This window comes from Cetorhinus maximus, chromosome 18 (genome assembly GCF_964194155.1).
Source record: "Cetorhinus maximus chromosome 18, sCetMax3.hap1.1, whole genome shotgun sequence".
NCBI lineage: Eukaryota > Metazoa > Chordata > Chondrichthyes > Lamniformes > Cetorhinidae > Cetorhinus > Cetorhinus maximus.
In genome coordinates this window covers 50,716,007-50,729,286 of record NC_135896.1, presented here as the reverse complement: position 1 = coordinate 50,729,286, position 13,280 = coordinate 50,716,007, and the positions used below count along the sequence as shown (strand labels likewise).

Sequence of the window (13,280 nt, the reverse complement as noted above, 5' to 3'; positions counted from 1 at the left end):
TTTTATTTTCCAGGAGAGGAAGCTTCAGAGAATCACACCGAAAATCTTAATCCTGATAATAATGTTAAGACACGCTGTCAATCATGCACCTCTACGTTCTTCAAGATTTTTTGGGGGTTTCTGGTCATTCTCTCTGTATCGTCCTCCTGGGTTGGTACTACACAGATTGTCAAAGTCACATACAAGAACTTCCATTGTCCTTTTTTTATGACCTGGTTCTCTACAAATTGGAACTTAATGTTTTTCCCTATGTACTACTCGGGACACTTGGCTTCAGCAGAGGAAAAGCAGACATTAATTCAAAAAATTAGGTACTGATTCCTTCTCTTTTTGTTAAGTAAAAAGTTAAAGGATATTGTGTAATTCAAAATTATACATTGCTAAATTGTTAATTTTTGTTACAAGAAGTAATCAAAGCTGACTGCGTTTTCAGCACATTGCTGCTCTGGCGATAGTCACTTTTTCACATTGTCACAATATCACAGGTTGGAACATATTTCACTCACAACAACACCTTGCATTTATATCGCACTTTTAACATAGTAAATCCTCCCTAGATCCTTCACAGGAGCGTTATCAAACAAAATTTGACACTGAGTCACAAAAGGAGATGGATATTAGGACAGATGACCAAAGCTTGGTCAAAGAGCTTGGCTTTAAGGAGCAGCTTAAAGAAGGTAAGGAAAGTAGAGAAGGGGAGAGGTTTAGGGAGGGAGTTCCTGTGCTTGGGGTATTTGCTGCTGAAGACATGGCAGTAACAGAGAGATGAAAACTGGCCGTGGAAGATCTCAGAATTGGAGGAGCACAGAGCCCTCAGAGGCTTGTAGGGCTGAAGGAGGTTACTGAGATGGGAAATGGGCGAGATCATGGAGGAATTTGAAAACAAGGATGAGAATTTTGAAATAGAGGTGTTGCTGGGCTGGGAGCTGAAGTTGGTCAGCAAACACAGGGATGTTGGGTGAATTAGAATTGGCGTGAGTCAGGAATTGGCAGCAGAGTTTTGGATGAGCTCAAATTCATGGGGGGTGGTAGATGGGAGACCATCCAGGAAAATATTGGAGAAGTCATTGAGAGGTAACAAGGGCATTGATTAGTGTTTCAGCAGCAATTGAGCTGGAGCAGGGGTGGAAGTGGGTGATGTAATAGAGGTCGAAGTAGGTGATCTTAATGAAGAAGCAGGTATGTAGGTGGAAGCTCAACTCAGGGTCAAATGTGACACCAAGGTTGTGATTGGTTTGATTCAGCCTCTGACAGATACCAGGGGAGTTAGCCATGAGCTGGTGGCTAAGGAATGGAGTTTGGGTGGGGACGGAAGACGATGGCTTTAGTCTTCCCAATATTTAGTTGATACAAATTTCTGCTCATTCAGGACTGGGTGTCGAACAATCACAATCCAAATGTCTTTTTTTGGTTCCTAGCAAATTAACACCTTTTTAGTGTATTACTGCCACCTACTGTATCGGAGGAAGAAGTGCAATGCAATAAAAAAAACCTAAATTCTATGCGCTAATCCTGTGAAATATAAAGAAGGCAACATGATTTTATAAATATCCCAATACCCAAATCTAACTGCTAAAATACTAGCCACCGTATCACATTGTATATCCTTCTGATGCAAATTAGACTGCATAGCTCCCCTTTCAGTTACAAACTTAGTACAGTGTAATAAAACATGCTCCACCGATTGCAGAAATCCTTCCCCACACTCCTGACACAAACCATTAACATATTTCCTTATTAAATACAGAGACTTATTTAACCCACAGTGCCCAATCCTAATCCTGCTCATAATCACCTCGTCCCTTCTACACTTCCCATTGAATTTACTCGGTAACTTCACATTTATATCAAATTCAAAACAATGTCTTTCTTTCTCGTCCATAACCCACTTTTGTTGCCATAATGCATATAGTTTACCCTTCATAATAGATTTAATTTCCGCTTTTCCTAATGAAATCTCAACATCTGGAATCAAGTGATTTATAGAATTTTTAGCCAACAAATCTGCTGCTTCATTCCCTACCACATTTCTATGTGCTGGCATCCATAAAAAACCCACCACAATACCCAACTGGTGTTTGTTACACAATAAGTGAAAAAGTTCAAAAATAAAATCCTGTCTGGATTCAGAAAAACAAAGATTGGATAGAGACCAATGCTGATGATGAATCTGAACAAATGCTGACTCTCAATAGCTTTACCCCTACTACTCACTCTAAAGCCAACATAATTTCCAGCAACTCAACTGAAAATACTGATAAACCATCAGATAACCTTTTTCACAATCTTAACACTAAATTCAGGAATAAACACAGCTGAACCTGTGCTTCCTGTCCCAGGATCCTTAGAACCATCAGTATAAAGTTGAATATAAGCAAACCAATTCTTATCTATATATTCTTTTACAAAACTAGACAGATTAGAACCTAAACTATTTCCTTTAAGTTTGTCCAGTATTGTAAAATCAACCTCTGGATATTGGAAGGACCAGGGTGGACAATCCAAATTTCTATATAATTGTGCAGTTAAAACCTGCTTATTGAAGCTCCTGCTGAAAATTAAAGTGTCTCATTGACTGCATTAAATAATGCCACTGAGAAATCTGATTTAAAAGGATTCAAATACACTGTGAATCAGTAAGTTTATCTTGGAAATACTCTCCTTTAAATGAACAACCCAATTAACTATGTCCACATGATTGAAGATCAGCTATGTCATTCAGCTTAGGTGCTAGATAGACAAAATATTTAAAGAAATATTTATTTGATGGTGTAGTAGGCACTTGTGTTTGATGCTAATTGAATAGACGTGGTGAAAGAAAAGTTACTGCTACACATATCTCTGATTATATCTGTTCATTGCCTGCAGGGAATGTAGTCGAATTTTTGGAGAAGAAGGACTGACTCTGAAACTCTTTCTGAAAAGAACAGCCCCATTCTCTATCCTCTGGACATTAACTAATTACCTATATTTGTTGGCGCTGAAGAAATTAACAGCCACAGATGTCTCTGCCCTTTTCTGTTGCAACAAAGCATTTGTCTTCCTGCTCTCTTGGATTGTGCTCAAAGACAAGTTCATGGGAGTTAGAGTAAGTACCTATGATTAATGGCTTCGATGAAAGCAATTTGTCCACAGGTGGAAACTGCAATGTAGTCTTTAACATACAGTAAATTCCTTTTAGAAGCATTAGAAAAATGACCAATAATTGAATCCTGGTACCTGTTTTCAATCATAATAGTTTTCTACAGCTAATACCTTGTTAGTCTTTCCACCCCACCCCCACTAGAGCTGTACCTTGAGTATCCTGCCATCCATTCTTAATTAGCACTTTTCTTAGATAATATCACCACCTTCAACACCTCTTTGATCCTTTTGTCTGTGACATCTTTTGATTATCTGCTCCTGTCACTGCTTGCTTGTCCCCACAACCACCCCACCCTCAACTTCTCTCTCCCCCCGCCCCCCACCTTAAACCAGCTTATATTTCACCTCTCTCCTAACTATACTTCAGTCCTGTTGAAGGGTCATGTTGGACTCGAAACGTCAACTCTTTTCTTCTCCACCGATGCTGCCAGACCTGCTGAGTTTTTCCAGGTAATTCTGTTTTTGTTTATAGTTTTACTCAAGTTGTGTGAATTTTGAGGGAATAATGTTTTAAACTAATGTAGAAAGACCTGCCTCTGAACCACAGAGTTGAACAGAAAGTGATGCCTATCCCTACAGCAGGATTAAGAAGATTTATTAAGGGTAGGTCTAGTTCACTAATTTGAAGGTTTACAGTATGGAGAAGATAATTTTAATGTGTATGCATTATAACAAAATGGGCAGATGTTCCTTTTCTTGCCCATAGATGTATTGGATTACAGAGAGAAATCTTTGTCAGGGAGGATCACATAAATTAATTGATGGAAAATCCAGCCAAAGCCTTTGAGGACATGGCATCCTCCAGGCCGACTTTTCTCTATATGCCCAGGCAATCTAATATGCCCAGGTTCAGGAATATCTGGCTTAAGATGTTGAAGAGAAACTTTTTTTGTTTATTCATTCGCAGGATGTGGGTATTGCTGGCAAGGCAAGTATTCATTGCCCCTGAGAGGGTGGTGATGAACTGCCTTCTTGAATACAACTGAGTCTTAGTTGAGTTCGGAGAGCAGTTGAGAATCAACCACATTGCTGTGGGTCTGGAGTCACAAAGAGACCAGCCTAGGTAAGACAGGAGATTTTGTAAAGGACTAGATGGGCTTTTACTGACAAGGTGGTAGTTTCATATTCCTGATGCTAGCTTTTTATTCCTGATTTATTCAAATGAACTTGAATTTTCCAGCTGCCATGGTGGGATTTGTATTTACGATCCCAGATCCAGGCTACTGAATGAAAACTGCAGAGCAGAACCTAGCCATTTCTGCCATTAACTTGCTCACTGCCATTTCTATCGGGGCCTAGTTATAAGTGGACAGAGCAGCTGCCTGATGAAGCAGGTGACTCATTATAGCATGCAGATCAGATTCTTTGCGTAGTAGAACCCGGATGCCATTTTCAGATTTTTAACTTGGTAAAACTCACTGCTAGACCAGCCCAATAATTGCTGGGCCTGTTCAGTGCTACTGAGCAGTACACTTTGGAAGTGAACATTTCTGGTGGTGTTTAAAGGGCATTCACTTGCAAGTAGTCAGATCATTGGTATCTATCTTGAAAGTTGAAGAAGAGTTACAGAGCTGGCAGGGGATCAGACATGTTATCATTGTGAGAGAGGCAACATGTGCCACTCCCATAGCGACATTGCCACTCCCACGAGGATGCAGTTCAACCTGCCCAATATTATGTGGGAGAACAGGCTGGAGGAGATCTGTGATGTGATTGAAGGCTCTATCAATGCATTTTGTCAAACTTTTGAAGGTGATGGAGATGATGGTGTCCAGGGACTGAAAGGGCAATAAAAAGCACTGGTGCTGGTGCCACAAACTCCTGGACAGTGGGCCCAGCTGCAATTATCTGTTGGGTTAATTGCTCGCAGCATGTTAAACTGTGGGGTGTTGAGGCCTTGCATCAGTCTGGCACAGAAGCTAGAAGCGGACTCCCCAATAGTCTCTGAAATGGTTATGACATCTCTTGGGCAGGCAGCCCAATGCTTTGAGAGATTGTTGGCGTATATGGAAGTTTTTTTTTCATTGAAAGGCCGGGCCACTGAAGTCTGCACATCATCCTCTTCAACAGAGCTAGGGCCCAAGCATTCCCTTTGGTCAGCCGACTCTTGCTCTGTCATCCACTAGCTCCTGCTCACTGTTGCTGAGTGACTTACCCAATGCAGATGCCTGTAACTCACTATCTATCCCACCCAAAGTGTTGATTTCTGTGCTGGTCCTTGAGAAAGGTGAAGCGAGTGACAGCACATCTTCACTAGCCTCCCCCTCCACCACTTGAGCAGCAGGGCCCAGTTTATGGGAGGGAACTGAAGAGACGACAGAGGGGAAAAGGTCAGCCAATAAAGGGCAGGTTAAGCAGGAGCAGATGAGTGTCATCATAATGCGAGACCAGGTTACTGAGATCTGTTGTGGCTGACTGAGGAAAGCAAACAGGTGAGAGGAATAGGCAGACACCTTCCCATTCTGTATCTATCCTGCCAACCCAGATGCTTTTCCTGCTGTCTGCGCCACTGATCTTCAATGCTTCCTCTTCGAGAGCTTGTATAGATGCTAGTCCTCTCTTGGTTCTGACCCTCTCCTTTGTGCAATGAGCCAGCTTGTCTTGCAGGATGGAGTTAGTGTATTGTTCTTGTAAAAGGCTGTGCAGAGATGTGCTGAAGCTTCATGCAGTGTGCATGTTGAGAGAGAGAGAGATACAGCAATTTGTGAGCAAAATGGAGAAGTGGTAAAGTGGTTCGTAAAATGTGAGAACAAAATTAGCAGAAGAATGAGACGCTTTACAGTTGTTAGCAACTGAGAGTCACATTTAGCACAAATGTATTACTCATGTCATCATCTGTAATGTTATTAAATAAAATAACAAGAATATTAACTGTTAGATTAATCTGAACTAACATTTCATTTGTGAGCAAAAGTAGATGTTATGCCTAACCTACACATTTTAAACAGGCTAATGTTTTAGATAGGATAGCTGGCAGAGTAATGTCAACATCCATTGTACCAACTGCTACAGAAAAGTCAAAGAGGAATAAAACTGGACAGACCACTTGGCATTGACTTAGGTGCCAGAAACAACAACAGCACATCCAGCCCTGTCAATCCAGCAAAGCCCTCCCTACTAACATTTGGGAGCTTATGCCAAAATTGGGAGAGCTGTCCCACAGACCAGTCAAGCAACAGCCTGACATAGTCATACTCACAGAATCATTACTTACAGCCAATGTCCCAGACACCACCATCCCTGGGAATGCCTTGTCTCACTGGCAGGTCAGACCCAGCAGAGCTGGCAGCACAGTGGTGTGCAGTCAGGAAGGAGTTGCGCTGAGAGTCCTCAGCATTGACTCTGGACCCCATGAAACCTCATGGCATCAGGTCAAACATGGGCAAGGAAACTTCCTACTGATTATCACCTACATTCCCTCCCCCACCCACCCAACTCAGCTGATGGATCAGAATGTTCCCATGTTGAACACCACTTGGAAGAAGCACTGTGGGTGTCTAGCATGCAAAATGTACTCTGATTGTGGGACTTCCATGTCTATCAGCAATTGGTGGCTTGGTAGCACCACTACTGATCAAGTTGGCCAAGTCCTGAAGGACATATCTGCCAGACTGGACCTGCAGCAGGTGGTGAGGGAACCAACAAGAGGGGAAAACTTGTCCTCACCAATGTATCTGTCACAGATGCATCTGTCCATAACAGTATTTAGAGGAGTGACCACCGCACAGTCCTTGTGGAGAGAGAGCCCAGTATTCGCACTGAGCATCCTGTCCATTGTGTTGTGTGGCCTTACGAGGACATTGTCCAGTCCTGGGATTTGGCAAGGTTTAGGTGACTTGGGAGGATTCGAAATTCATCTGCAAGGGGAAGTTTATTCGGGTTAGAGTTCTGACTTCCCTCTGTGGGGGTCAGGCATTCCAACCTCCTGATTAAGTATCCTCAAAAGGGACTGGGGGTTTTTCAGGGTGGTTAGCATTCAGGGGGCGAGTGATGGTCCAGCTGCTTTGGGCCATCTACAGGGGAATGCTGGGCATCGCAATCTATGGGTGCTAGGCCCTGGGATCATAGGGCCAATTTGCTTTTGTCCAGCTTAGCTCCTGCCTGTCCACTTTGAACAGCTGAACCTCCGGGTTACCACGCGCAGGGACCGTGGGTAGGCTGAGGGTCGAGAGAGTGAGGTATTTTAAAGAGACTTTGGCTTCTTTAGGGGATTCCAGTTCAGGTGCTAGCACAACTGGAGAGTTCCAGCTTCTGTTGCTAGGTGCTTCGGATTGGCATGGCAACAGGTGGGTAGTTGGCTCCTGAACTTGGGCCAGCCTTTCTGGGCGTGGATGATATGACGATGGCCTTCTGGCAGGGGCCTCTCCTGCATCCATACTGGAGAGGGTTACAGTGCTGTAGCCTGGTAGGGGTTTATGGATCGTTTTAAATAGGAGGGTTAACCCTGTCCAGTCACCTTGCGATTCTACATTATGGTGGGTGAGCATGGAGTCCAATCTGTTTGGGGTCCCTATGGTGGGTGAGCATGGGGGTCCAATCTGTTTGGGGTCCCTATGGTGGGTGAGCATGGGGTCCAATCTGTTTGGGGTCCCTCTGCTGGTCAGTTGGGGAGGTAGGCATTGTGTCTTTTTGGACACTACTGTCCTCTGGTGGATGGTCAGCTCTTGGTGTACCTTCAGGTGGCCTTTCAACTAAGTGAGGTATCACTCTGAGTCAATTTGGGAACTTTTCTGGTCCACATTTAAATTCGCTATAAAGCTACCAATGTCTTCCTAGCTAGGGCCTTTGGTTTGGGAGTGGCTGTTTTCCTAACTTGTTCTAAGTCCCTTGGACCCTTCTGCCCTCTGCTATGGCACAGCTGATGGTGAATGCTGAGCTGCTCAAATCCCAAAGGGAAACTTGAAACAACTGCCACAACTGTTTTGCAATTTGCATAAATTTCGAGATGCATGCCTTGAATTAAGTAGTAATAAGACCACTGAGTCTTATATGTTTCTTACAAAACTAAATTAAACCTTTATTAATAGAATAAATAATTTTAAGTATATACATAGATCTACAAATTAATACTATGATAACTTCTAAATCCCCTAGTTAATCTAACTCCTAGTTACACCTTTGATAAGACAACAGTAAGACACATAGATTTTAAAAGACCCAGGCAAAGAAACACAATACCCTGAACAATCCAATTTAAAGTCAGTTTTCTTAACTTCAGTTCTTTGTAGACAGCAGGTTGAGGTGTAGATGCTGGAGGCTTTTTTATACTTGTTTTAGATCTTAGAATGCCTCTCCTTGCACACAGCCTTCTCTCCCTTTAACCATATTTTCCCTTTTGAATGCAAATTACCATTGTTTCACGATGTCTTTGGTCTTTACCTTTCTAATAATAAAAATCTCTCACAGTACCAATTTTAACAGTAATTTTTGAGAAAAATAAATACACTGTTTCTTAACTTCTCCTGGCTAGGTGTATTTCACTCCCTCTTTTGTATTCAATTTAGTCTGGTTTATTTAAAAATGCAAATGTTCCCTACACCTATGTTTACCTACTTAACATTTTAAACCTAGCTTATCTTGTTACCTCAAAGCCTTCAGACCAGCTGCCTTTAATTCAATTAAGACACACATACACACACACCTCATTATTAAATTCCAATAACATTATGAAAATTATTATATCTTCTTGACACCCTCAAGTGGAGGTGCAGCTCCAGCTATACTCCCTTGTGGCTTTTCAACTGAGTGAGGCATTGCATTCCCTATCTACTTATTGCTTTGGGAACTCCCTTTGTCCCTAGTTAATGTCAGAAAGAAAGTTTCTGTTAGCCATATTTCTGGCAGGCCCTTACCCATTCCCTCTCCAGGCTTAAGAACTGGTCTTCCCTCAGGCTTTTTGGCTATGTGGGGCATCTCCCTCACTATTTTTTTTCCCCTGCTCTAGGACTTCTTTGGTCCCTATTTAATTCTGGGATATTCGTGGAATCTATTTCTGAATCTAGGGGCATTCACTGGAGTTATTTTCATTTTCTTGGCCTGGCTTCGGACTTGCTACCTTCAAGCAGCTGTCACTTGAGGTCTGTGGGTGCTATCTCACCTTTTTGGGCCTCTGGACCTTCTTTAGCCTTCTGCAGATTTTTGCTGGTTGGCATTGACCTCTTTTCTTTCACTGGCTAACACCTTGTTGCCAGCCAGATTGTTCCCAAGGAGGAAATTGATTCCTGCTACTGGTAGTTTAGGGGCAATCCCTACTCTAACAGGGCCTGAAACAAGATCACACTCTAGGTGAACCCTATGGAGGGGGCACAAACACGGATCCTCCTCCAACTTCACTGATCAATGCTTTGGCCTTCAGGGAGAGCTCAGGGGGTGGATTTAAAGTTTTCCTCCAACATTAAGGATTGAGTGGCCCCTATGTCCCTGAGCAGTACCACAGACCTACTCACATTTTGGGATGGATAGGGGAACAATGTTCCTGACAGGACAAAACTCTGGAAGCTCTCTGGGAGTTTGTCTGGCTCAGACACACACAGTGCCATGTCTTCCAAAGGGTAAGCTTCTGTAGCGAGAGTCTCTCCTGCTCTGCTGCACCACTCATTGGGATGTGAAGCCAACTGGCTTGCTGAGCAAGTTCCAGCATTCATGTCTGGAATGACCTATTTTGTTGCAATGAGAACTCACTGGCCTCCGGGAGTTCTGCTTTCGGGATGCAGCAGGGCTTCTTGCGATCTTTTGTGTTTTCTTTTCTGGGCTGGGGGCCTTTCCTATCTAGATCGCCCTACTTATAATACAATGGGGTATGGTTTGGAAAGGGTCTGCCTGAGTTTACAGGCCTATGGGTGAGATCATGGCTGTCTGCTGTGACTGCAGCATCCCTGGCTGTGAGGATTCTCTGCTGCTCTAAGTGCATTCGCAGGTTGGAGAGTTAGCAATTTTTGAATTCCTCCAACAATAACAACTCATGCAACTCTTCGTAGGTGCATGGGATTCTTAGGGATCTTATCTATCGGTCGAATGCTGTTTGCTTCAGCCGTTCAAACTCGATATAGGTTTGTGTGGGCTTCTTACAAGCGTTCCAGAATTGCTGGCGATATGCCCCTGGGACTAACTCCTAGGCACTTAGAATGGCAGCCTTGGTCTGCTCATAATTCAGGGGCACATCGGGAGGGGAACATGGAGTAGATCTCTTGGGCTCTCCCTGACATCTGCCCTTGAATTAAAAATGTCCAGATCACTGCGTCCTGCTATTTTCTCAAAAGTGGCAAAAGATGACTCCAGATCACACTCTCCAAATTCGGAAATGAACTTTGTCTACTTGGGGGCCTCGGAGAGTGGTTCCAGGTTAGAGGGAGAAAGGGTGCTACTGGGTAGAGAGAGATTTTTCCCTTGCCGCTTCCAAATGCCTGGTTTCTGTCTCCCTTTGAGCTGCTAATTCCGTTTCCAATTTTCAGAGCTGGAATTCTCTTTCCTGTTTTTTCTCTCTGTCTCTCTCCCTCTCTTAGGGTCATCAAAATTTCACCATTTAAATTCCCTCGCTGAATAAACATCTGGGCATGAAACATTGCCATTTTCTTAGTGCTAGTGAAAAGCAATTTGCTGTGGTAAGTTACTTGTGTTTTAAAATTTGTTCCAGCCACTGAGTTTTCCCCTTAGCTTCCAATTGGCTCTTTTATTTCAGATTTGGATTGTCTCTTAAATTTGGTCAAATGCAAATTGGGTTTTCCTGGACTTGAGCTCCCAATTTCTGTGGTGATGTGGGGGTTCGGGGGGAGGGGGCGGGTTTATTTAAACAGTCCTGATTTCTCTCCTCACTACCTATCCACATACAGGAAGATGTTTTTGATTCTTGATTTCCACCTTTATAACTGGTGGTGTATTTTCCCCAAACCCTCAGTTTTGGAGTGATCCAATCCTCTATTAAAAACCCCACAGCAAACTCAAGGTAGGGTAAAATCAGAGGGTTAGTTTATTTTACACACGCTCAAAACATGGGGAGGGTGTATCACTATGTAACCCCTGGTACATTCATACAATAGAAGAGGGGTAAGGGAAAGAAAGAGGTACAAGGCAAAGAACATAGACAAAATAAGAATTATTGTTTCATGTGAGTCCAGAGTCCAGAATCAAATTCCAATGGTGTATTCGTTCAGAGTTGGCTGGTTGAAAACTGATGCTGGAGAATTCACTTTTCCAGTAGAAATGACTTCCATGATGAGATGGGCCCGTGGGAATGAATTAGCCTTATAGGTGATGGTACAGAAGCTCAGAAGTTCTCGTAGAAACAGAGTTGATGAGGGCCAGGCACTTTAAATGTGGACAGAGCTCTGGTTCTGCTGCTGTTTGCTTGCTGGGAAGATGGCAGACTACCAAGGCAATATTACAGGTTCTAGCAGCTTGGTGGGTGGGGAGTGTCAGTGACATGACTCCCACTTCTCCACCTTGGTTTGGACAAAGGATGTATATTCCTGCTCTGGATTCTTGAGATGATTAATGTTTCAATCATTAATAAATTCAACAGAGGCTTCTGGGTCCATTGTCCTCATAGATGGATCATCTCTGTTGGCCAGAGCCTGGCCTCCGAAATGTAAATGATCTTTGTACAACCTTTGGGATTTGATCTCTGCAGTCACAAGCAGCATTGGCGCCTCTTTAGAGATAATGAGGTTGCCGCTGTTTCTGAAGGCCAGAAACTCCTCTTGTGAGTCATAGCAGGTCCTGTTTTCAGTCATTTTAAACCCTTTGTCCAGTTTTAAAAAAATAATTTTACAAATTAGCTCAGCAGCAAACAACCCAGGACACAGGACGGTCCCGTAAAATCTGGGAAGGTTGGTCAACCTGGTCAAGAATGTGATGGGATACTATCCACTTGCATGGATGAATGTGGCTCCAACAGCACTTAAGAAGCTTGATGATATTCAGGAAAAAGCAGCCCACAACCTATCCACCAACCTAAACATTCACTCCCTCCACTACCAACGCACAGTGGCAGCAGTGTGTACCATCTACAAGATGCACTGCAGTAACTCAGCAAGGCTCCTTCAGCAGCACCTTCCAAACCTGCAATCTCTACCACCTAGAAGGACAAGGGCAGCAGACACATGGGAACGCGCCACCTGCAAGTTCCCTTCTGAGCCTCACACCTTCCCGACCTGGAACCATATCAGTGTTACTTCACTGTTCCGGGATCAAAACCCTGGAACTCCCTTCCGCACAACAATGTGGGTGTACCTGCACCAGGTGGACTTCAGTGGCTCAAGAAGACGGCTCATCACCACCTTCTCGAAGGATAGGGATGGGCAACAAATGCTGGCTTAGCCACCGACACCCACACTGTGTGAACGAATTTTTTAAAAAACATCAATTCTAATCTCAGTAATACTTTTGTACTTTGTATTTTTAGACACAGTACAGAATAAGATTGTTCACCTGTAAAGGGCATGAACTTAAAAAACACGGCAACATAGGGTCGTTTCTCTACATTATCTTCTTGCATAATTGGTGGAATTTGCACATGTGCATAGTGGCATTGCAGACCAAGTTTATCACACGAATCAACAGGAACAGTAAATATTACCTAAAAGGTCTTGCTACATTTATAGCCGAATTCTAAGTGTTCCCTACCACTGAACCAATGTGCTCAGTCAAATTGGCCTTAATTAGAAGTCCTGAAGGTGAAATTGGGCGTGGTAGTGCTCATTTCTTGGGCACTTTAAAAAAAAATGGTGTCCATGGCACATGTGCACACTTCTGATGTGAAGTGCACAAGACTCCATGGGGTGGATTTTATGGGGGTATGGATTACCTGCCCCCCAGCCTAAAAGCCGGTTGGCACCTTGCTGACGTGAAATCTGACTGCCCCGCAGCAATAATACGCTCAGAGCGGCCTGAAGTGCAGAGTGGGATTTTTGTCCTTCAGGGACAGGAAGTCCCACCCTAGAGAGCAGCTGGCCAATCTGATTGGCTGGCAGTTCTGTAGCCCCAACCATGCTAGAAGACGGTAGTGGCCACTGCTAGAACAGAACCAGTCCCCACGAAGAAGTGAAGATGTCTCTTGGCCTTCAGGTAAGTCCAGGGATTTTGAGCAGGCATGGCTGGGAGACCCCAGCAATCAGGGAGAGGGGGGAAGGGGTCAAGTC

The 13,280-nt window shown here is 43.6% G+C and overlaps 1 protein-coding gene across 1 annotated transcript in view; it reads left to right on the top strand.

Moving 5' to 3' along the window:
- Positions 1–13,280, top strand: part of slc35f4 (solute carrier family 35 member F4) — a 234,629-nt gene that overhangs the window by 167,552 nt on the left and 53,797 nt on the right. The window contains exons 2-3 of the mRNA XM_078562696.1: positions 14–311; positions 2,869–3,088. Coding sequence (XP_078418822.1) covers positions 14–311; positions 2,869–3,088 — 518 coding nt within the window. The remainder of the gene's footprint in view (positions 1–13; positions 312–2,868; positions 3,089–13,280) is intronic.